At 39.5% G+C, this 26,449-nt stretch overlaps 1 protein-coding gene across 5 annotated transcripts in view; it reads right to left on the reverse strand.

Moving 5' to 3' along the window:
• The window catches only part of PDE7B (phosphodiesterase 7B), a 174,516-nt gene that overhangs the window by 27,820 nt on the left and 120,247 nt on the right, over nucleotides 1-26,449 (reverse strand). For all 5 annotated transcript variants that reach the window (XM_057407869.1, XM_057407887.1, XM_057407860.1 and 2 more), the window contains one exon: nucleotides 7,588-7,671. In XM_057407869.1, the coding sequence (XP_057263852.1) occupies nucleotides 7,588-7,671 (84 nt within the window). The remainder of the gene's footprint in view (nucleotides 1-7,587; nucleotides 7,672-26,449) is intronic.

A 26,449-nucleotide genomic window follows, 5' to 3' on the forward strand; every position in this document is an offset into this window, starting at 1 on the left:
AATGTTCTATAGCTGATTATAGTTTCTCCAACAGGAAACGGTACATCCCCCCCTCCTTCACTCCCCTTGAGAAAAAGCAGCATAACCTGTAATAACAGCAAACCAAACTTTCATTTATCATCTTAATGATCCTTTCTTCTTGTTCTTTCTTTTCCTCTGGTCATTTGGAAAGTATCCTCAGTGTTATCTCCAGTACACCCTTTCCCTTTTCTAATCAGGGACAAGAAGGTGGGGTGGCAGAATGGGTCATGCATCATTTGGAAACTTTTAAAGGGGCATTCTCAGTTGAACTGAATCTGTATTAAAATAAGTCACAAACCTGTATAATCAGGTCAGTTATTACAGTGTGTAGTCTTCACACACTAAGACTTTGTCTGTGATCACATCTAGTTTTTTGTTTGCTCTCATGAGATCTCCTGAAGCACTGATAACCCAAACTACTGCATTTTCTTAGCATTTTCTTAGCATATGAGGGCACATGCATCAATCAGTTTTACATTCTGGCTTTCATTTTCTACAAATGTAGTGTAAAAGTTAAGCAAGGAACATGAATGGCAATGAACATGAAATAGAATATACTTTTCAATCTACCTGGTTATTAAATTTTGCAGTTAACGACTCTTAAAATCACTTAACAATGCAAACAACACACCAAACAATAAAAAAAAATTCTGTCACTTGATGAAAACAGGGAACCAGACTTCCAGTCACAGGAAGAATTTCTGAATATAGTGTTACTAGAAAACAGAACAATCTTTGTGCTGAAACAGTATTAAAAGAATCCCCATTCCTCTTCCTTGAATAGGTAATTGAAAGCAAGGCCCATATGCTGACTGCAGTTCTGGAAATGTTCTTCCCATTCAAAGCAGACACAAGTTAACCAGATTAAGACACCCATGTGTCTTCAGGATGTTGATGAGTATGTTTTGGACATGCTTATCCTTGAGGAACTAAGGGAGGTATTATGTAGAAATGATGCAGACCTTGTAAGATCTCTCCCTTCCTAATTTAATAACCATCTGGAACTTTGGACTCATCTCCACAGGCTGTCTTGGGATCCAAGTAATCCAATCAGCCCTTGAAACTTCCTCACAAGACTCTTAGTGTCCTAATTTAACCTGGGTCAGAAATATCTAAAAAGGCATCTCTCACTCCCACTTCTTTTTCTAGCCAAAGGCAACAAAACAAGACAGTTAACCAAACTCTTTTTAACCTCACTCATTTAGGTTCAGGTTACTTGATGGTTCAGTTTGGGGTTGGTGGCTGTGGTTAGGTTTTATTTTCCCTGGAGATGGGCCCTACCTGAAAGCCCTGGAGTGTTCAAAATCCAAAACCAAAAATGAATGTAAATTTTGCAAATGGACCCTTCTGTAGACAGGCAGAAACCACAGATGCAAATGTCCATAGACTTTGGTTCTTTGAGATGGAGACTTTTTCATGAGTTCATATCTTCCCTTACTAACCCTGACAGCACTTTTCATTTCTGCAGCACCTAATTCATCATATGCCTGGTAAGCACCACTTTATTTGCAAGCAAACTGAAAACCAGACTATTTTGCTTGACTCAATCAGACAGCAAATCAAGGACAGAGACGGAATGGTATGTAATATCATTGTTTATCACTATCTGGTACTAAATGTATATCATCTATACTAACTTATTTTGCTAATCTTAGCTTGAAGCAGGTGCTGTTGGTTTGGACTCAGTTTCGGCCTCCATAACAATAGGTTCCTATGTAATATGCAGATTGCCTTTTGAGTGTTTACAGATATGTTTTGACCTTTTAGATATTTTCAGATCCCACTGTATGTTCCTGTTGTGGAAGGTGTAAGGAAACATAAATCTCCCTGGGAAACTCCATTTCGGTAGAAAGACTCCATTTTTCAGGTCACATACCACATCCTTTCCCTTTCCTTGTTATCCCTCCTGCATCAATATACAGAGAAGTGAATTCTATCAGATATTGGTTTAATGTGGATGGCTTACTGAAAACAAGCGGGTACAAGATAATGAAAGCAATCATATGACTAATACTGTGACAAAATCAAGGTGCCCCTACTGAGGGATTTTTCTGGAAAGTTAAAAATGCAAGTAAAAAGATTTTAATTATATTATGCCACAGAAGAAAAAATTAAATACAGTCAATTAGAGGCCAATAATTTTGTAATTTGCATGCAAAAATTCAATCCAGAGAGAAGCTTAATGTAAACAAGATGGGAACTGGAGAAACACTATTGAAGTCTTAAGAATCTCCTTGTCTTCTGAATTAAAGCTCGACAAGTAAATTTGTAAATAAAAAATTACTCATCTCAGATATGAATTATGTTACTTTGTTACCCTATTTAATTTCACCTGGCAATACAACAAAGTATCTAACATAACTGGAGCAGGGTGAGGTCTTCTTGGTTACAGCTGTATGCTCACCTACAGTTCTAGATTTATCACAAGGAATTCCCTCAAACTTTTGGTTGATGCAATGAAGAAACATACTATAACAGTAACCAGCAGAACTCATGAGATACTATTTTAATAAATGCGTATTAGTCACTGGTGGGATCTGGTTCAATGACTCACTGAGCAACTCTGTCAATCAGAGAACTAAATTACTGCTGCCTACGGTCCTTTATTTCTCAAACCCAGACTATGCTTTGCTAAAAGGAAAATTGGATCAAGTTAATTTTCACTGCAGAAGTGTCTCAAATGCTTAATTATTACCCTGCAAATATTCAGTGTAAGTCCTTTTCAGTCCTGCGAACACAAAAAGTCTCATTTAATTCACAGAAATGCAGAAGTGCCAACAAACTGCCACCATTAATTTCAACCTGCTTTGGGTACAGTTACAAGCTACTGAGTTCAGAGTCAAACTTTCCTAAAATTTGTAATGTTTGGTTTGGAATCACTCTTGCATTGTTTAGAGATTGTACTCACCAACTTGATGGCACCTAACGCTTGTCTATTACATCCCATTACTCCTTGTGGAAAGTAGGTTCTGAACACTAAGCCTTCTTTTCTTCTACTGTTTGAGGAATGTGTTATCTGCATGAAGAGAAAGCCTGCTCCCCATTTTCCTATAAACACACAGGGCTCTGCAAAACTTGTATCTTCTACTTTAGGAGTTTCTAAAGTCTGAATATTTCTCTATAAGCACCCTAGTGAACATGGAGCCTCAAGTCTGCCATGTCCAGCTTTTTGTTTTTATTTTCCTGGGGTATATCTGTGGCCATCAGGGGCAGGTGGTCCCCTGTCTTACTATGACAGATGGAAAAAGAGGTGGTTGGCTTGCCTCCTTCAAGGTCTTCAGACCAGGCTGGCTAACAAACATTGGCTGCTGAAGCTTCCCTGGGGAGAGAAGCTGCTGCATAGCTTTCCCTCAAGCTTCTGGCTCAAAACTATCAACACAAACAAGTATCTGGTAGATCATGCAGGTCTCCACAGGTTGCAGGGACTGACTCAAGAGGCTAAGGTAAATATATTCCTTGTAATGCAGAACCGAGGAGTTCTTGGTGACACAGGGGTATTTTGTACTCAATTTTGTATTCCAGAGTCATCTTTAGAGTCCCAAAACCCACCACTGCAACTATGCCTCAAGGAAAGTTTACAACTAGGCAGAGAAAAGAGGAATATGCTAAAGCCTTGCATCTCCTCCAGGCAGGATCCTGCAAAATCCTCACTGCCCTGACAGATTGGCACTGACAAGGTGAAATAACACTCACTAACTTCCTACATATTGCAGAGAGGCACCAGAGGAATGTGTAGATGGCATCACAGACGTTAGCTCAAACAGCAAGAAGCCAATATTAATCCAGTTGGCTTTGATTAGAGCTACAGAAGATCCCATTTTCAGAGTGCAGGAAGTTTTCCTATCCAAAAAGACTTAAGGGTGTCTTAAGTTACATAGTGACTTTATTGCAGGACTCCAGAAAAAACAAAAGATATGGTCTACTCAGTGTTAACCCTTAATAGCCAGAGTAGGTAAGAATTCACCAGTTTGACTGAAATCCACCAGTCTGTAACTAAGTTAAAAAGGCTACACTGAAGTAACCTTTAGTCTGACATTAAATAGCAATGTCCTTATGTTTTCTAAATGCCAATTTTCAAAATGAAATTCAACTCTGTTAAAAGAATGAGTTTCGGTGTTTTCCCTTACTTTAAAACAAGGGTGTACGGTTATTTGGAATAAGGAACAATCACTATTTAAACTCAGTTTTTGTGAATTAGTGAGAAGTGGAGTAATTTTTATGCTGCATTTCTTTATAACTTCTGAGGATATTTAGATGAGGGAATTGAGTGTACTATCAGCAAGTTTGCTGATGACACTAAGCTGGGAGGAGTGGCTGACACGCCAGAAGGCTGTGCTGCCATCCAACGAGACCTGGACAGGCTGGAGAGTCGGGCAGGGAATAACTTGATGAAATATAACAAGGGAAAGTGTAGAGTCCTGCATCTGGGCAGGAACAACCCCAGGTTCCAGTACAGGTTGGGGAATGACCTGTTAGAGAGCAGTGTAGGGGAGAGGGACCTGGGGGTCCTAGTGGACGACAGGATGACCATGAGCCAACACTGTGCCCTTGTGGCCAAGAAGGCCAATGGCATCCTGGGGTGTATTAGAAGGGCGGTGGTTAGTAGGTCGAGAGAGGTCCTCCTTCCCCTCTACTCTGCTCTGGTGAGACCGCATCTGGAATATTGTGTCCAGTTCTGGGCCCCTCAGTTCAAGAAGGACAGGGACCTGCTGGAGAGAGTCCAGTGCAGGGCAACGAAGATGATTAAGGGAGTGGAGCATCTCCCTTATGAGGAAAGACTGAGGGAGCTGGGTCTCTATAGTTTGGAGAAGAGGAGACTGAGGGGTGACCTTATAAGTGTCTATAAATATATAAAGGGGGAGTGTCACGAGGACGGAGCCAGGCTCTACTCAGTGGCAAACAATGATAGGACAAGGGGTAATGGGTACAAACTGGAACACAAGAGGTTCCACTTAAACTTGAGAAGAAACTTCTTCTCAGTGAGGGTGACGGAACACTGGAACAGGCTGCCCAGGGAGGTTGTGGAGTCTCCTTCCCTGGAGACATTCAAAACCCGCCTGGACGCATTCCTGTGTAACATTATCTAGGTGTTCCTGCTCCGGCAGGGGGATTGGACTAGATGATCTTTCGAGGTCCCTTCCAATCTCTAACATACTGTGATACTGTGATACTGTGTAATAGTTAGGGTTGGAAAGGACCTTAAGATCATCTAGTTCCATCCCCCCTGCCATGGGCAGGGACACCTAACGCTAAATCATATCACCCAAGGCCTCATCCAACCTGGTCTTCTAACATACTGTGATACTGTGATATTGTGATATTTACCATAAAATATTCTCTGCCTCATCCGTCCCTTACTGTAACAGCTTTCAGTATGCAGTTGCTGCCTGTCAGCTATTGCTCCAAACAAATACAGCATGGTGCCAAAATATTACTGCAAGCGTTAGCTATGCACTGTCCAAAAAAGTGTGCAGTAGTGACATTTATATATGTTTCTTTTTAATAGGATGTGCAGCACTATGTTTTTTTGTTGCTTATATGGTATGTACAACAGAAAAGAATTTGACAGACTTTTATATTATTTGTTCATATACCTCTGTTTACTTATTGGAAAAATACGTATCTGTGTGTTCTGACACACAGCATCTTCATTAACCTGTAGGTCACCGAGTGAGCCAGGCCCAGTGCACTTGCCATCTACAAAATTAGCAGTTAAATGCCTAGAAATATCACTTCAGTTTGCACTAAAAAAAATGAAGCCTATACCACTCCCTAGACAGAAAGCAGTAAATACACAAAACCGTAAAAACAATGGGAAATCCAAAATCGAAATCACTGCTTCTCCTTACGCAGAGATCAAGAGATCACGATCAGCCATAGGGACTTCCTTCAGATTATAGAAAAGCAGTAAAAAGGAAGAATGCCAGAGGTCTCCAGGGTGCCTCACATCCATGGGATCAGACACACATGCTGTGGGAGGCATCGCTTTTAAGTTCAGCAGTTACAGGAGATGGGTTATGAGGAGTGCCCTGCTCCTTGTATGATCAAAGTCTGAGCATTCACAGTATGTTCCTTCCCATGGATCTCTCCCTAGACAGCCCACAGACAGCACCAGCACTTCCCAGAAGCCAGCAGGATTCATCTAGAGGGGTAAAAACTGAAAGCCCTATTGCCGGAAAAAAGATCTGAGAAGTTTTTGGTTTCTTTAACCAGGAAGAGGGAAGAACATACGATGAGACTGTAAGTATCATGTATGTATTCAAGATAAAAGAGTAATTATTAGTCACACTTAAATGTGAATATATATTCACATCTACTTCACGACTGAAAAGAAGTGATTTATTTTCTCTTAGTCTTTATAAGGGCATCAACAGTAATATTTCCAACTAGCCTACACCAGGTGGGGGTTTTTTTTCAAATTTTTCATTGCAAGCCAGGACTAAATTAGAGCTCTGCTCAAACCAGTATGTTATTCCCTTTGTCAGATCCCAAGACCTCCCCTCCGTATTAGCACCTTTTTTCTCCTGACTCCCAGCCCTTTGCAGCTGGGCTTCTTCCTCCCTCCCTGGCAACTACCTCCTTTCCTCTTCCTCAGGTGCTCAGGCAAGTTACAAGCAGTCACAAACGGGAGATACAAAACTTTGCCTTGACAATTGCTTCTTAATGCAAAGCATAATCACTAGAAGCTTGAAAGTGTAATTGCTAAACAAACTGTTGGACCTTCAGTCTGTTTTGATGAAGACAGTGAATAAATTTTGTTTCAAATGTTACAGGGAGTAGTTTGTGAAGTACACAAGGACACATTGACAGCTCCCTGTGTCTGAACACTGCAGTCAACACAGCATCCACACTGAATGCAACAGGGCCCAAGTCTTAAGTGTTCTCTGGTTTTTCTTTTATTTTATTGTTTACACACTGGCTAATGGCTCTGCATCAGTATAAAAACCTATCAGGTGAAAACAACCCCACACAACAGGATCCCGATGTTTTTTTTTCCTTTTTATATTTGCCCTCCTTTATTTACAACAGTGGCAAAATAACTTCAATCAAAATGAGGTTAAGATTATTTTTAACAGATGTTCACTGCTGGCCTGACCCAAAATCCATTGACGTCAATGAGAAGACTCCATGGGGCTTTGGATTGGGTTCTAATTGTTGGAAAAATTAATGTTATTGTAAACCACTGGTCAGTGCTGTCACATGCTCCCCTTCTGTGCCAATTCTATATGACCGGATAACAGACTCACATAAATCTGTTCCAACTGTTGGCTTAGAGGCTAAGGGACGCAGAGATTTATCTTTTTAATTCTGAAGCACCCCCTGTTCCCCCAGCAAACCCCATGGCACCACTGTATTTACTTGACAGACTCAGCATTATGGACAGTTATTTGTACAATCAGAACATTTCACAAACACTGAGTGGGAATAATAGAATTATTAATGCTGACTATGTGAAGACAGCTGAACTACAGATATGTATGAGACGAGATACTTTGGTTCCTATACTTTCAATAGATTTATTTTACTTTATTTTTAATACAGAGCTGAAGGAAGGGTTACACTTACTGTTAAGAAGACGGAAGTCTATAAACGGGTAGGAGCCACGGCGCTCGGAGAGAACCCCTGTCTGACCTCTCACCCGTGCATCTCCTGCAAAACACAAAATCCCCAGAGACATTAGAAGGAGCAGCTGCCTTTCTTTGCTGTTTAGATCTAGATCTATTTTCTATTCAAAGTGATGACATTATGCTCCTCCAGTGGGAAAACTAGGGTGCAAAAAATCATCTCCCATGACATCCCTGGGTAATTGGGTAAAGCAGTATAGCTGGTCCTCTTATCAGAACAAAAGCACAACACCCCTCCCCACTTTTATCTTATTTCCAGCTTCTTGCCCAGTAAGTAGACATGCAGGAGTAGCACAGAGGTCTGTTTTTTTTTTGCCCAGACAAGACCAGTTGGGTTCTGACTGTCATGGCATTACTCACAAAAGGCTCACTGCACAACTGACTTCCAAAGGTGTGGGGCTGGTCTCAAAATCATGAGTTGATGAAAAAAATCAAAAAGAAAATACGAGTATTTTTTTAAGGTGGCATTTTGTTTGTGCTTGTTTGACTGTATTTGTTTTACTTTCTGCTCTTTGAGCACACTGGAAAACATCAGCCATCTCAAACACTGAAGCTTCTTTATGTAAGTGAAACCTGATGTTCTCAGATAAGCATTACTCCAGTGCTTTAGGATTTATATTTAAATATGATAAAAGAACAACATAATACTATCACTGTGTAATTCACATTGATTATTTCTCGAATTAACATGTAATATTGATGAAATAGGCAAAACTTGTTTCAGAAGAAAATGCTACTCAGGATAGTAAGAGTTAAAAAACCTCTCTCCAAGTAGATAGGAAGTAGTAGGAAGCAGATGTAATTTTTACGTTTCCATAACCTTAAATATCTTGTACTATAATGTAATAGTTTCTTTACAGGCTAATAACAAAAATAAATATTAAAATTTCTAAAATAAGGTTTTATAGGTTCAGATTAGAGTACTCTAGTTCTTCACAATACCAGTACCTCCTCTACAGAAACATGGGCCATAGTGTAGAAAGCATACCCACTGCACTTCCTCAGACAGCTTATGCTGTAGGACTCTCAAAAATTGCAATAAAATTATGAATTATTAGTTAGCTTCAGCTGTGCTTCCTCTGGGATATGAATATAGCATCTGACTAATCTAAACAAAGATAATTTAAGAATTTGGCTTCTAGTGCTAACTCTTGCTGCTTGTGTTTAAAAACAAGAAAACATCTTGCAGTGCAAAAGAAGGACCTAGTTAGATGCTGTTGTTTTTTTCTATCTAACATTCACTTAAAATGTGCTTACAATTATGTTTAAGGGAAGAAAGCCAAGTAGAACTATTAAGTTAAATATTCGAGGTGGAGAAAAACTTCCGTGCCCTCTAGGGGTCCTTAGAGGTACAAAAGACACAGAAGCATGCTCTCCAATTAAGAATATTTCAAACACTGTCACTTTTGATTATAAATATCAATCTGTTTTCTCTCATCCTGACTTTCGCTTTGTTACTTTGAACACGTGTTCACTCTACTCTGCTCCCACTTGGTAACTGCTCGCTCCAAGGAACCAGCCCGAAAGAACTCAAGCTGTTGTTAACCCCACTTACCCCTCCTGATAGCAGGGGCAGGAGGTGCAAACCTCTGCCTGCTCTTCAGCTGTTGCAGTTCAAAGGTATGGTAATAGCATGGGTCTACCTTCATCAGCAGCTTAAAATCATGTGCAACTTGTGGCAATGGTGGTATATACATCTACTCCCCTGCACTCCTTCTGCTGAAGGGCAGAAGGGTGGAGCAAATAGCTGGAGAGTTTGTAAAACACCAAAGCAAGATTCATCAGCACCCATGAGTCAGAGCTCAAAAGGCAGCACCTGGACTTAAAAGCATTGCTCTCTGCCACAGGTAGACCATCAGATTGGCTGACTCGTGCAGAAAGAGTAAGAATGGCAAGCATATGGTACGTGTTATATAAACTCCAAAAAATCAGACAGGCTTGAGCCTGTCACTAATACAAGCACCAGCAAATTAAGAATGGGTGTAAATTCAAGAGCATGCTTTGATCAAGGCTTTTTTTTTTCTGCATGCACCAATGAATTAACATGAAACTGCAAGTAATCCCTTGCAAGTAATCCCGCTGATCAACATGTCACTCGTGACTAAATCAACAGATCCTTCACAAAAAAAGAGAGAAATTCAAACTTCCAAAAATCTGACACACCCCCACCCCACCCCTCCCCCAAAGATGTAAGATACTGTAAACCGGGAAAGATTGATTTTCTTCCTGGACATGAAATAATGTATCTATCAGATCAAGAAAAGTACCATAGTACTACAGAAGAACAAAATCATACAAAGTTACATATAAAGGTAATGCCCAACTCTGATCTTAATAGCATGATCCCAAATTTTGAGGAAGAGAACGCTAAAGATAGGTAGACAACTGCAACACAGAGGAAAACACAGTATGAGCTTACCAAAAGTAGACGATGCAAGATAAAACTTGATACTTACCTCGAATAAAGTAGCTAACGATTAGACAACAGCAAAAAAATCAACAGTGTAGTGCATTTCAATCATAAGGGCTTTATTAAACATATAAGGCAAGAGATAAGCACAAAAACTGAAGTGGGAAAAGACTGTAAGAAGATAATGTGGTACATTGAAAGGAAACCTTGCTTGGTAACAGCTACTGCATGATCTTTAGAAGACTGATATTGGGAATGGTCTTAAAATTTTTATTGATGATCTTGACACAGAATTAGGAGAGCACAAGTGAGACAAAGCTGGAGATACCAGGTATATGCAGCTACAAAGTTCACTGCAGCTGTCCCCTTCTGTGCCTCAACTGCTCTATGGCTAGTGCAGCTATGTGTGGCTATGGGCAGCTTCCACTTTCATTTTACTGGTAGTCTAGCTTCCTCTCGTGGTGCTGCTGATGTCTCCTACAGAACTAAAGACTAGCCAACTCGGACAGGCATGTACATTATTCAGGTAAAGTAATTCCAGAGGGAAAGTAAGGGAGGTATTGATGCCATTAGTCAAAGCACTTGGTGTAAGTTCAGCTGAAATACTGCCTCTGAGGAAGCTGAATTCCTCCTGGAAAAAAAATGAAGAGAAGGACCTCTAGGAAGAGGCACTAGAGAGCCATTTCATAAAAGGAAAATCAACCTGGAGTAATGCCCACCATTGATAAGGAGCAGAATGGGAAAAGAACCATTTAGGTGATGAGAAAAATATGATCCCAAAGGAGGAGATAAAAGCAGTTGAAGCAGCTGATGGCATGGGCTTTATACATACAGAAAAATGGACTAAAATAGTTAAGGACTATGCATGACAATTGCTAAACTTGCTACCAGCTATATGTTCTTCAAACTAAGAAAATGTGACTCAGTTTTACTAAACCAGCAAACCAAGGACTTGATGTCATGTAAAATTACTGATGATTCTGACTGGCTATTTGTGTTATTTCACATTTTTTACAGACAATAACATACTCGTCTGTCTCTATCACTATGAGAAACTATATGCACAATAAATCTGCATCCCTACTGCCTAGGTAAAAGCCTGTAAAATCCTTATATTCAAGGATTATTAATTTTACCCTCAGGGAAGGCAAGTTTCTGCTGAGTCAAAGATGTTATCAAGTAGCTCTACCTCATGAATCTGTTATTTCAAAATCCTTCGCCAGGTGCCACCTAGTCTCTTTCTACATCATTAGAAAAAGATTAGTTAGGAAGTAGTGGTGGACTAAATCAACCACACCTGCCCTCCATGCTTTCTTGGCTTTTACTTGGATAACATTTATATTCTTCCCTATTACTTTTAATTACCTCTAAGTACACTCAGCGAAGATACTAAATATAGGGATCACACCAGATGTACACTGTATCGCATGACTTTTAATTTCCAAAGGCAAGGGCTGTTCACAGCAACACTCCAGACTTTCTGTTTTGGTTTGACAGAGGACTTTCAGGGCAACCTTGATCAGTCCACCAGGCCTTTACATCTCCTCGCTCTCCACCTTAAAATTAAGCTGAACAATTGTTCTGACAATTTAGGCAATTAGCAGTTTTAGATAAATAATCCTTTTTGGAGTGAAAGGAAGGATTCTGTGGAAACGGGGCAGGAAATTTTGACAGCTCATTGTGTTCCCAAGTGAAACAAGCAGGGTGAAGGGAAATGGCAAGGGTAGGTTCTCCTTTGCTTCTCTGGGCTGAAGATGTGAGGCTTGAACATTTTGCAGGAACAAGCACGAAGGGCTGCACCCCTGCCAGAGACTACTTGCCATGAGAGCTTCCAGCAGGGAGACATCCCAGGGGCCACTAAAGCTCTTGATTTTTACTTTGTCCTTGTTAAAACAGACAAAAACCCTAAACCCAACAAACCAAAGCAACCTACATTAGGTAACAGGAGCCTGTGGGGCACATGCTGTGACTGACATGCACGACAACCTATACACAGGAAAATCAGATACAGGGCAAGACCCATGGTACCACTGTGGCCATAGCCTCAGCATGATTTCAAGATGGGCAGAAGGGTTAAAAAAAAAAGGCAGCTCTTAGCTGCCTGCCACGTCTGGAGGAAAGAGCCATCTGCACCGAGGAAAACAACTTCTCCAAAACTTGTGGGATTCAGTTTCAATGAGCAAGCACAACAAATTAGAAGAGAAAACAGGGCCATAGCTGTGACTAAACAACAGAGCAGCTTCATGCAGCAGAAGTTAGGACCAGCCACCAAATTACTGATTTTATTTAGTACACAGCTCCATGTGATAAGCCAGTAATACCACAGCAAATTCTCAAGAGGCTACAAGTGTTTATTCTGCTCAAGCTTCACAATTTTCATCCAAATAAGCTGTTTTAGGACACATACTGCAGTGGTCCCTGGCTCCTTCACTATTTCAGTTATGGAAAGGCTTGGGATTTCTGAGATGAAGGAAAATGAGTTGCTGATGCTTTAAGCATCATTCTGGTTTTGGTGGAAAGCTTTCAAAAAGAGGGAAGTGTTGCTGTGTAAAAGTTACCAAACTCAGATGAAAAGTTAGGTTAAAACCAAGTAGCACAATTACTGGAATTATTTTTAAAATGGTTGTTCATGGTGATTTGTGCTTGTTTGGATTATTTTCATTATGTTGTATTAGTGTTATAAAAGTTACTCTAAATTCTTGTCTGCAAGAAAGCATTTTATGCAGATTTCCTCATGTGCATAAGATCTTCCGTGAACACTTCCTCTGAACAGATGTGGTAAGACTGATGTTAGAGGTTACAAAGACAGGATGACTCTCCTTCCCAGCAGGAGAAAATGAGGCAGCCACCTCACTTCGTCTATTTGTAAGCACTAAATTTTTAAGCATGTAAATATTATCAAATGAGGTTTTCTGTGCCATATGATGCACAGTTCTGTTATTTCTGAGAACAGTCCTAAGGAGCTATTAAGTACTGATTTCATCCAATGTGTTTTGCAGTTTCATTCCACAATGCTCTGCAAAGGAAGGTAACTGCTGGTACTCTCTTTTTACAAAAAGGGGATAAAATGACGGTGTACAAACCATAATTTGTTTTTGAGGGGAATTTTACACAGAAAATCATTTAATTTCCCCTGCAGAGTTCCTACCCCATGAATGAATTTTTTTTTATTTTTTTATTTTTTTTACCAAGCAATTACTTGAACTTCAGCTCTGAAAATTCCATCTCCAGAACAGAAGCCATTGCAGATGAAACATTTCAGTCATCCTTTGTTTTCTTACAAAACTGTATTTTGGAGTGAATGGTGGTTCTTATGCTCAACAAAAGCTTGCAGCACTGCCTGACTGTACCCACCAACTGTAATTTAATTCCCGCTCTCCTTTACCAACCTAAATCTGTATAACTGCTGCATATTAATCTCTCAGACAGTATTATCACCACTGCTTCTGCCAATCAGTAAAATGCAAGAAAGAAGAGCTGAAAATCTGTTGATGAAACACTCAATCCTAAAAGTCTCTTGGTAAGTTTGCTTTCGCACTGATGCATAGCCTATCTGGACATACAGAGGAAGACCCTAGGATCCACAGGCATGCCTTTAACAGCTGGTCCATTCTGGCAAATGATCACCTAGAGTAAAGTTAAGTGAATAATTTACAGACCCTCTTGAAATCCATCCTTAAACCATAGCAGATCACATCAGTAACTCTGGTGCAAAGATTCTCAACTGAAATATCTTGAGGCAAAGCTATTTCAACATTCAGACTTTGGAAGAAGTGCTTTGCAGACAACTGAAATCCAGGAGGATGAGAAAACTGCAACAGACAAACAGGTAACAGCAGTCATCACAAATTCAGATACTGAGGCACTACATGCACTGCCTCTTTGCAGACTTGTTTATTCTTGAATGAGTAAATGCAGAAACTTCAAAACTAAGTAACTACCTCGGGCTGAAAAAATGGTGAGAGTCGATTCGAATAGATCATCCTGCATGTGCCAAAGAAGGTAGCTTTCCAAAATGTCAATGCATTATATTGCACTGAAAATGCTTTCAGTTGTTTCTGAGTTTGATAATGCCTTAAGGTCACATGTGTTTCATGTACTTATATGTGTAAGTCAGTGGAGAGGAGTGGTGTGCCTCTACCCAGTGACTAACTCTTAAAGGGACTGAATTGTCTTTCAGAGTTGCATGTTTTTGACTTTGACTGCAGATGGAGTCTAAGACACTTCTGTTCCTAAGTTAGCTGCCATCATTATGAGCACAGCCTACCCAGGGGAAAAATCCGAGACCTCGACAGCGAGGATCGCATTGAGACAGCTGAGACCACATCAAATCACTTCTTTGGGCAACTTGTTCCAGTGCCTCACCACTCTCACAGTAAAGAACTTCTTCCTTATACCTAACCTGAACTTCACCTGTTTAAGTTTAAACCCATTACCCCTTGTACACTACAGTCCCTGATGAAGAGTTCAGTATCCTTGTAGGCCTCCTTCAGATATTGAAAGGCTGCTGTCTTGAGCGTCCCACTGCTGCTATGATCATGAATGGCAGCACTTTGGCTGACTTGAGGCTTATCTTACTGCTGCTGCCCAGCAGGGCTCCAGGTAGTGAAAGAGGTCCCAGGGCACTTTGCTGGATCAGACTTGCAGACTTGCAGTGGACAGGATCCTCTTAGTAAACTAGGTATTACCATTTCTAGTGCTAGTCCTAAGAACCACCTGTCTGTATTTTGAAGTTTTTATACTGCATTATTGTTTGGGCTTTATGCTTTTCCATCTCCAAATCTGATCACTGACTTTGCAGGGAAAGCAGATATGAATATATATAGGGCACTTGATAATTTTTGTCTTCCTAACTGGTTAGATAGCTTGTAAATTACTCTGCATTAGAGGATGGGAGCTATGTTAGCAGAATAAGGTTCTTGCATTGCTATCATTGCTATTGTTCTACAGGCCTGCTGGAAAGTGGCAAAACTTAGTGGTTTTCATATGTATGAAATTGAATCTGAAACAACACTTTAAAAACTAAAGGATCCTGAAATGTTAAGAGCTGTAATAAAAGTAATAACAGCTACATCATGTTCTTAGCAACAGGTAATAGGCTGCATTACCATGGCAACTTTGAAGATAATATCTTACTGTCATGCTACTCCCATCCCTCTCCCAAACAAATTACAGCATAAATAAACCCCGTATTATTAGTTATTTAAATAGTACTTTTTGGATTCTTGTCTTCTGCTAGACTCCAAACTCTTAAAATAAACACATATTTAATAACAAATTTCTAAGACTTGTATGCTTCCAATTCCATATACAAAGGTTTCCAAAGTAGATTTAATAAAATGAATTTCATTTTGTGTAAAAGTACAACAAATCTGTGATTTGTCCAAGACAAATACCAAAAAGAGGTATAGAGTTCAGATCTCTACGCATAGTATGTTAGGCCAACATACTCCCATTGCCAGAGCATAGAAGATACGGATTTTCATCTCTCACAATTACATCAAGACCGTAAGTTATCCGAACCATAAACTGCAACTTCTTAACTCTAATTCTAGATACAGCTACTCTTTCAGAGACCTGTTTGCATCTGGAAGTTTCTTCAAGCTGAATTCTCTCAAATATCTACATCTTATTCTATTACATGGATTTCTGACATGCATTATCAAAGCTTTAAATACTTGTACTGTGAGAACACAACTGGACTTGAATTCACTGGTGAGGGTTTTGCAGTTGAAGAATAGATTCTTCTTCTGCAGGAAGTTGAGGTACTTGCCAAGAACTTATTCAACCAAGTCTGCTTTACTGTCTACATTCTCATTTCTCACCTTCCTATAATATTTGTTAAGTAATATTTTTATTTAACTTTTACTTTTTTATTCTTCTATTTCCTCAAGAACAATTGTTTGCAAGCATATGCATTTTATAGGTTGCACTGATGAGTTACCTGAGCTACAAGGTATCATTCTCATTTTCTGCTAAGGCAGTCTTACGTAGACAAGCAGAAAGTGGTTGATAATACAATCCACGAGTAACTAATATAGCCACTGATTCTAATTTGATGTATTATAAGTACTTAATTTTTGTAAAATAACAACTGCTCTAATGCCATAAATATTAATAGAAAAATGCTGACAATTCCAAAGTGACATAGAATAACAGGAGCTTGGTTTGGGGAAATGTTCAATAATTTGAGTTTAACATTTTTTATTTCTGGAGAGAAAGAGACGGCATTCTTGGATTTAAAATACAGGATGGCAATCATAAGCCCTGAGCTCATTTCCTGGTTTCTTATGGAAAAAAAAATGTTTCCTTTCCATGCCTTGGTTTTCCACTTCTGTGTTTTGTTTGCTCTATGTAGACAGAGAGTTCTCTAATGCAGGGCCTCAGCAGTTAAACAGCATTTTTACCTGCAGTCCTGGTCATGGTTTCTACATCACCACAATGCAAACATTAACTACCTCTTCTTTTCAAACCAGCAACAGTTTAAGTTAGACAACATTCAAAGAAAATGAATGCAGAGGGTCTTACTCATGCATTCAAACCAAAATTTGCTTTCAACTCTTAACAGGACATTTAAGAAAATTTCCATTGCCATTGCTTTGCTCATGAGATTTCTACACCTTCCCTTTGCAAAGGAACTACAAAAGATATGTGTTCAAAATTGTAAGCAGCAGTATAGCAACTCCCATTATAGCAACACATCGCCCACTCCTGAAATGCTTAACATCAGCCAAACCCTGAAGTCTGTCAATAGTTTTTACAGAATGGCAGTTCTGCCAGTGGAGGAGCTGAGGGGGAAAAGTGCAAAACTGTTGGTATTTGCTCCCTTCTCATTTTGCGCTAGAATTGTGTGGCTGTCATTCACCTCACACGAGGAGATTCATTCTCTGCTGATTCAGTCTGTCTCTCAGTATCTAGCACTTGTCTAGAGATCATAGGGTGCTCGCAAAACCCTTTTAACATACATCAGTACAGAGTCAATTTTAGAGCTAAGTGAGGCATGATAAAGTAAATGAGTCTTAATCTTGTGTGCATTAATCACTGAACAATCCTTCCTCATCACTTTCTGCACACTCTTCACCTGCTCTTTTCCAACTCCCCTCCCCACCATATATATATATATATATATATGTGTATACATTCCTAACTCTGGTGTGACCCTTCTTCTTCCTCCATTTTACTTTAGCTTACTAGTAATTCAGCTTCCCTTCTACTCACTGCCTTCTCCCGAGACTGGAGTACTGAGTGGATTTGTAGCAGCAAACCCTGCGATGCTGGCCACTTACTCCTCCCAGTGGGGCTGTCCCAGGGGTCTTCATGGCTAGGAGTAAGCAATGAAAGGGGGAAGGAGGCGAAGGAAGTGCTGAGTTTTGCCTCGGCAGGCACAAGAAAGTGTCTGTAGTATCTGTCAGGAGAATACTTTACTCGCCAGCTGAAGCTTTGCTCTGGTGAAGAGCTTTATCTACGTATGAGACTGAAGGCAGAGATGTTTGAGATAAATGATTTGACTTTTGCTTGTACATCGCATAGTGCAATAAATTCCTTATTGTATTCAAAAGCAGTGTTGTTGGCAAATAGCTAGAAACCTTCTTATTGGTTTTAAATTTAGTTTAGTTTCTCTAAGGAACTTTCACATACTTCCATACATCAGTGAATTTTTGAACAATTAGGCAAGAGAACTTTGTCCAAAATAAGCACGGGTAACCTTAGTACTATTTGCTTATTGAAGATAAGTATTTCCTGAACTAGCCCATGTCTGATCGTGTATACTTCATTTTTCATTTAGAAAGTGAAGAAATTTCATTCATATATTGTATGACTATTTCATTTATGCATTTTCAGTTTTTCAATAGAAAATACTATTTTGATAAAAACTGCTTTTTCTTCTAAGAATGTTTTTCTGTTTAGACAAAAATAAAAATAGGGTATATACATAATATAAATATTTGGATAGAACATTTTTCATTTTGACGCTAGACACAGGAATAAAGGTGCATAAAGTGGAAGCTGAGCTTGACTGGTCTGCCACTTGGAAAATATTTTTCTCTTCCTGTTTTTTTACACTATATTTTTCAAACAATACATTGGGTCTTAGAAAAAAAAAAAAAAGAAAAGATAAACCATCAAATCCAGATCCCTAATCTGGCTTGATTTTCGCAAATATACTACCTCTTGCACTTAAACAGATCAGTGATCTGGACCATCTTTGCTGTGTACTATGCATTTAAAATTTCAAACTTTAGAAAAAGGTGGCATAAGAGAAAGTTCTGGATCACCCTCATGTTACTAAAACTCTAGCCTCCTCTCTGTGCCCAGTTCACTGTCATGGCTCAGTTTCTTTAAATATTTACTGTCTGAAGTACAATGAAATAGCAGTTCACCTTCTTCATTCATGGCACATTCTTAAGACAAGTAAGCATGAGCTGGCTCCGTGAAAAATAATTAGCTATGTATTCCTGCAATTACAAAACAGTTGATAAACACAATCAGTTGCTTGTCATTGGCAAAGACTGGCATTTCTCCAGAACCTGGTTTTACACTTCCCCTCAGCTGAGATGGCTGAGCCCTAACCAGGATGCTGAGCAGCAGCAGCAGGAGCAGCTGCCACTCGAGCTTCTTCCCCAGAAGATGTGCTGGCAACCATGGCTTCACTGAGCCCATCAAATGTGTAAGCTGCTGCCAGTAGCCTTTGCCCGACTTGTTCTGGTGAATGTGGGGTTCTACCCCAGCTCCTTATTCCAGAAACTGCAAAACCTTAATAACTGAAATGGAGAGCACCTAGCAACATATGCAGAGAGGGTTAAACATAGCTCCCTGTAACCAGAGCGCCTTTCAATGACAGTTGACATCACCACCTTCTTTCCTCATCTCATAATTATGTACACTTAGTCTTGATTTCCCTTTGATACTGAAGTTACAAATAGCAGTGTCACATAAGGCACCTGCACCAAACACTACCCTTTGAGAGCAAAGGCCAGGCATACCTGAAGGAAGGAAAACCCTGCCTTGTCCTGTAAACAGAAATGGATCATGCCTGACCCATCACTGAAGAGAATGGACAGAGAAGGGAGGGAAAGACTTTTTCTCCTTCCTCCTACTCTATACATCCTTCCACAAGAAGTAGGAAAAACCCCTGGATTTCAGAGAGAGAGAGCTACTTGCTGCTCAACCCTTGCATCAATATGTGTTTGTTTAATAATCTTACAAAACCACCACGAATGCACAGAAACATGAATCAACATTGTAAAATCATACTACTAATTAATCTGCTAACTGGCTTAACCCAGAAGCCTCCACTTATGAACCACTGCTCTGGAGCTACACCTACAAGCCAGGTCTGCAATTTGGACCCACCACCGACATAAACCTTGCCAAAGCTGTATCTATTCTGTCAGTGTTGAGAACACTGCTGGAGAGCATGTGCAGGAACCCCATGCACAACAGAGCCAGAGAGGCAGCTTCCCAGGGATGCTGCCAGTCCACAGAATGCTGGCATTGTACCCATCATACCCCTTCCAGAGGCGAAGACACCATATCAGAACTTCCTATTTAATGCCTTCCAATTACTTCATCATTTAAGAAGTGTCACTAGTAAACACATTTAATTGTGCTACCTACATTATATTTGAAGATAACTAAAAGACCTGTGCATTTTATCCTGGTTTTTGTTAATACAGAAAAAACAACAAACCAGCACCAAAATTAGTATGACTATTTCAAACTATTTTACAGCAGAAGTGCCTGGTCCTCTCACTGACAGTGTATGCTGCAATGCTGCCTTTCTCCACAAACAGGGCTGGAAACAGAAGCCGTTGCTTTTGTCTCCTGTGTTTTAACATGTTCTTAGGGAATTCAAATAATTGCTAAAATATTTCAGAAAGAGGAAGAAACTGCAATTTAAAACTTCTAATACAACAAACAAACAGACTTTTTTGGGTGGAGGCAGTATAATACTGTTGATGCTTTTATAAATCCCAGAGGAACAATAAACTCTACAAATAATAATTTAATTTTGCTTTGTCTCAGAATTTACCTTTAAATTACAGCTTAACAACCCAAGTGTTCTGTCTTAAATATTCATTGAACAAATCCTTTTCTGAGCAATCCAACCCCTCAGGCTCCCCCTCAAACAGTACTTTAAAGGAGAAAGAGTAAGACCGTGCTTCAGTATTTGATCTTCACAACCCCCTGTAAATTCCAATAGAGAATAACTCTGGCAGAGACTTTTTGGCATGTGCATGTGAAGGCAAATAAAAAGTATTTCTCGACTCATCATACTCTTGTACAATTCATCCTAAGCAGGGATTTTCTTTTCTTTTTTTTTTTTTGGTGTGTTTGTTCTGGGAATTCCAAGACATAACACAGGAACAGAAGTTAAGATTGCTGCCTTTTTCTTCAAAACAGATTAGCCTGAATAACACTGAGTATATCTTAAAGTAACTTCCAGAATAAACTTGTGTTTTTCCTAGATTCTACCTTAACAGTACATTCAGCAGCCGGTTAACAAAGACAAATCAAGAACTCTATGAAAAATAACCTTAAGTATTTAGATTTTACATACAAATGTTATCTAAACCAAAGGTTCTGCAAATTAGCTTTTGAATTTATTACAGAAAAACAATTCAGAAACTCTGCTAGAAAACTCTCAAGACCCTTCTACCCCCAAATATCTGGCAGGGTCTCACTGAACCAGTGAAACACTTTAAACACCTGAAAATTTTGAAAAAGTTAAATTTTGATTTGGTTCTACACTGAAGAGAAAGTCCATGAAGATTTGTAAGCATCAGCTCATCATTATCACATTACTGAGAAACGTCATAAAATTCTGTCTGCGGCTGTGAAAATGACTAATGTTTTGGACCAAGCTTTAATACTAGATGGATATTACTGGGGAAAATGCTGTATACTCTGTTAGCTCCCACACAAGTATAGCATAATCTAAACTGTATTCATGGATATTCAAACACAGATCCTAGATTAACTACATGGAGAAAAACACGGATTAAAATTCTAACAGCAAACAGAAGCTTGCTTGACATCCTAACAAAGGATGCATATTCCAGTTTACCTTAAAGTAAGCTTCCTGCTTTATTCCTCCCCAAAACCTAACAGCAGAGTAATTATCTCTCCAGAATGCAACAGGATCCATTGCAGCAAGAAGGGATTATTACAGAGAAAAATAAATCACTTCATCCAGCATAATTCGTGTGGCAAGTATACTGCAGCTGTGAGCTCATACTTCGTCTGTCATTTCAGCATGAGATGCTCCTATTCTCCATTTTTATGAAATTAAATGAAGAACAGATTTTCCTAGATTTCAGGTATCAGACACTCGTGCATTGAGTCCTTATGTTGGCTCACACAGTTGCTCTGAGATCTACCGTCCCCTCTCCAGGTGTGTTAGCAGCCTTGGATGCAGATGGCTGATGGGCAGGGAGATCTCATGTGCACAAGGGCTGGTGGAAGTGCTTACAAGCCATTACTCCCCACAACACAGCTGAAGAGCCTGTCCTGCTTTTTCACCTAAAAAGACAAATCTCATTTTCCTGAACTGGTGTTCCATCCATATATGAAAGGGGAGAATAAGTTCAACTCTGTGGAAACAGGAATGAGGTTAATATCGAATTTCCAAAATGGAATATATGGAACCGTTAGTAAAATGTAAACCTTGTATCCACCCTCAGCACAACGAGACATGCGAAGGAAAAATACTGTCTTATACACTTATACCTATTGGGATTCAGCAGATTCTGGGTACAGAATGTTTGTCCTTCAGATACGGATCCCCTTTTTTTTTTTTTTTTTTTTTGTAGGACTAGTCTGATGAGATACATGATGAAGAAACTGAACTGTATTTTAGAAAATCACCGATTTTGGTAGGGTAGGAAATCATTGCTTTCAGCAGTACTTAGTCCAGCTGTTGTAAAAGGTATGATAATACAAAATGAGATTCTTAAAGCATAGGTAGGTACACCAGACTAGTGCAGAGGCTGTTACTTGAGTTTTTTCTGCAAGTACTGGAATAAGGCACTGGAAAAGAAGCAACTTTGACAATAATCTCTGTACCACTACTTACCATCATCAGAAAATATGCATGTCACAAAGAGAAATAGTAGCCATAGAGTACAACTGTTTTCTTTACACTACATTTAGGAGAATGCTGAGGGAGTGGGGGGAGATTAAAGTCAACTATTCTACAGCTTTCTGCACTGTTTAGTTCAAACCTGAATTCTTTTTTCCTTGAGATTTTATGTGCTAATTCTTACTGTATTTTCTGTTGAACTCAAATAGATTTTAGCTCTCATGAAATGTCACCTAATCAATAGCGGAGCACGTAGTGTTATGAGAACTTTCCTATAAATATTAACAATACATGCAGTAAAAACAAACATACCAAAAAACCCCCTCCTACACTACAGCGTATCTTCAAATATCTTCAGATGACTTCACATCCTATTCCTTGCAGGGCAATATTGTCCCTGACCAACACAGGCTTACACATTTGATAGATTCTGAGAAGAAATTCTTTAACAATCTTAATTCTCTAATCTTAACAACAGCAATAAATAAGACAGGTGTGAAATATATTCATTTTACTGAAAGCTGTTATGCACATCTGAGAAAGTTTCATCTCTACCCATTCTTCAGAGGCTTTTATTATTTAAACAGTACAATAAACTTTCAATAAGACCTTCTGTTTTTCTGTCACATTAATATGAATTCTTACTCTACTTAATGAATTTGAGGGTTTTTTCCCCTCCCAGTTTATTTTTTTGCAAAATAGCAGGCACTTAACATTTCAGATTTATCATAATTAATTTTATACCCAAAGACTGCCAATGACATGTTTGCTATTCTATTGCTTTTAAGAGGAAAAGTGAGTTTATATAAACAGCCCTACATCATCTGCCTGGCAAGCTATCTGCTCCATCTGTGAGCAGTCCTTTAGTTTGGAAGTTCCTGCCTAATTGCTGCACACAGATGTTCTCCTGCTGTAGCTGTAGACAACACAGAGGCTCCTGCCATGTTAACCAGCTTAAAGATGTTCCTTTCTTTAATTCAAAAGTCTAAAAACCCTTACACACAGCAGAAACACAAGGTCTCACTTTACCTCCAAAGTCACATTTTCCTAAATGCAATGTTTCTTAATATCCCTTCTAGCTCCTCAGTGGCATTTTCTTTGCCAGGAGACCCCCAGACAACTTGCCTGTTATTATTCTGCATTGTACAGCTCATAGTAGAGCTTTTCTATTATTATGTTAATTTGTCCCCCTATCATGAATCCATACTGCTCTGGGTATACATACCTAACATGTTACTAGTGTATCCACATGAGTGAGAACTAGTCAATTTGCATCAATATACTTTTAATAGTATTACAAATACCTTTGCTCTCTTACAGGAGGAAGAAGTTTCTAACCTTTAAGAGCACTGGTTAAACAAGCTTTGCAATGAGTTCTCTAACTTCTCTGTATGCTACTCTGTGAAGCTATCAGTCATCTTGATACACTTTCCTACTGCTTTTTCCCCCAGTCCAGACTCCTCAGGAAATATTTCCCTCAGTATCACTGGGAGATGGAACCACATGCAGCAGCAGTCCTCATGTTCTCAGATACCTCCTTCAGTCCTCTCTAAAATGCACGTCTTATACTGGCACAATACATCTGTCTGTTTTTGCTTCATATAAAGAAGCGCTTTTCATCCCTTCAACAGTTACTGAAACATTTTTTATTGGCTTGTCTTTCCCATGATAATTTACTAAGCCCCTACTCTTTTATTCTCTTCACTACCTTCAGGACATAAATCCACTCCTTCCATAAACGTAAATCCATCCAATGGTTCTATAAATCTGTTACATACCACCAACTGTAGTAGCAAGTTCATTTTTGAAAACTGCCTTTATTTCTCTGTTTGAAGAGGGACTCATCACTCAGCTTACTTTTCCAGTAACTTTAATAACACCTCATCTTCTGTCTTTCCTTTATGATTTCGCCCTACGTATACTACAGCAAGGAAGGCCCAGTCAGCTCCCAACTTTATTAACCACTCAGTATTAACCACTCAGTTGTACATGCCATCCACATTATCTTTTTTTTTTTTCTCACTCTTTTCCTGACATGTGGAAATTCAGCTTAGCTTGGTGACGATGTTTAACCTCTACTCATCCAAGCAGTGGTCCCCTTTTCAGATGGTTTTGAGAGACCACCATCGTACTACACTTGTCAGAGACTACTTTTCACTGATGTAGCCTGGGACAATGCCTCAAACACTCTTATGTCCTCCCACACAAGTCAGAAGACTCCAGCTTGAATTCAAGAAGAGGATGTCCACTGAGGCTGTGCAGTCTCCATCCTCAGAGGTTCCTAAGACCTGGCTGACCAATGCCCTGAGCAACTCAGTCTGAGCTCACAGCTGAGCCTGCTTGGAGAAACATGTGTGGTTCTCAGTATTTTAACTCTATGTTGTGCCTCTGGGATTGTCTGAGAGCAGAGGGCGGAGTTGCAGGCAGCTCTGTGTGACTCTTTACCACTGCAGCTGTTCCTGCTTCTGGAAAGGAAAAAATGTCTTGCTTTAAACATTTAACAGGCTCTTCCTTCTCCACTTTGGGTGATTTAAAAATTATTACTTTCTTTCATGCATTTGTATATCCTCCATATTCTCTGAGAGTTCTGGTCCCATCACTCATCCACATTCTCCAGGTCAGTGGCCCCGCTAATCATTCCTTCTACACCACATTTAATCCCACCAAATCTCATTTCTGCTGAAGATTTCAAGAGAGTTCATTTCTGAGATTAACTTATCAAGAAAACCTCTGGTGGCAATGTTGATTTAATTTTCATCTTTGCTTTGGCAGGAAGCAGAACAACATCCTGTACATTACAAACCTCTCCTGCTGTAAGACCACATTCCATTCCCTGAACTTCTTTTAGTGAAGCTGCTTTTCAAACTGTTCCCTCCTCCTCTGGTTGTCATTCCACGTGCAGCGGCAGCACAGGCTGTCTGCAGGTTGAAAACAGACAAGGCACGCGCACCACTGGGCACCATCTGATCCAGTGGAGGTCTTGAGTTCAGGCAGCCATGTGTGACCTGTCATTGCTCTTCTCCTCAACAAATATTCAGCACCCCTCTTCTTCTTCACTACTGTTCATCTGTTTGTTTTCTGATCCTTCCCTCTACACTCCAGGTTCAGACAGTACTGAAAAATGCCTCTTTAATATTGATCCATCTGCATCAGGAATGGAACAGGCCAGAAGCCCTGCTAGAAATCTCACTTGAATGTTAACCTCTGTTCAGAGCCATTGAACTGTTAGGCTGCCAAATTCCTGAAGAGAATATGGTTGTTATTAAAACCCTATCTTCTCATCTACAAGACCTTATGTGAAGTTCTGTAATTGCTAGTTTTGGGGACACATTTCACACCACAATTTAGCCTCACGTTCTCCAAGCCAATGAACATTTTTATTGGCTCTGTGAGGTGTTAGGCCTTCAACAACGTGCAGGTGGTGGGGTGGTGGTGTTCCAAGCTTCAGCCCCTGTTGCTAATTGTTTGGATTTTATTTATGTCTTGATTTTTTAGTAACTTTCCCACAGCCTGCTCTCATTAAACTGTTGAGGCACATGTAATATCTTGCTATATAGGATGCATATATCTTGTTTCCCAGATCTCTCTCACCGAAAGAGCAACTAGTCACCAGCAGGACAAAGTTTTGAGCAGCAGTTTCCTTAACCAACACAGCTACTGAAATTCACTACATATGTTCACAAAAATAATTCAAATCTTGTGAGAAAAGTTCCTTCAACTACTCGCTCATCTCAGTTGCATGACAACAGATCCATACTCTGTAACTGGAGCTACTCAGCTAGGCAGATTTATGCCAGTAATTTATAAGAGCTTGGAAAATATGAAATTCTCAGGTTCCACTTGGGTATTTGGCATCTTTCAGACAACATGCCATCATAAGACATTACACCATGCTTTGATCTGTGAAGTTTCCCATGCATTGAGTGATTTTTAGAATGCAATTGCTTTAGAGCACATGATCTTTTTTTTTTTTTTAACTCCCACAGTTAAAAATAAATGCTTTAAACCCCTGAAATAGATAATACGTGTGATGTACCCAACAGCAAGACCAGTAAAGTCAAGCACATTAGTCTCAATATAAGCTACAAGTCAAAGACAATTCAAGATAGCAGCTGGAGAGAATGGTACTAAACTAGTATGTATTTTACTCAGTTTGGCTAAGCCATTCTGCTCTTATATCATCCAAAAGTTCCTGTCCCTCATCTGCCTCCAGTGTTCTACTGCTGCAAATATTTGTGTGGTAGCCATGATGAAAACCACCTCATCTGAAAAGAAACAAAAGCAGTCTGGCACAGATTTCAGTGTCTCAAC

Source organism: Pezoporus wallicus, unplaced genomic scaffold (genome assembly GCF_028554395.1).
Source record: "Pezoporus wallicus isolate ANWC-B61680 ecotype Strahan unplaced genomic scaffold, APGP_CSIRO_Pwel_v1 contig_3817, whole genome shotgun sequence".
Lineage (NCBI taxonomy): Eukaryota > Metazoa > Chordata > Aves > Psittaciformes > Psittacidae > Pezoporus > Pezoporus wallicus.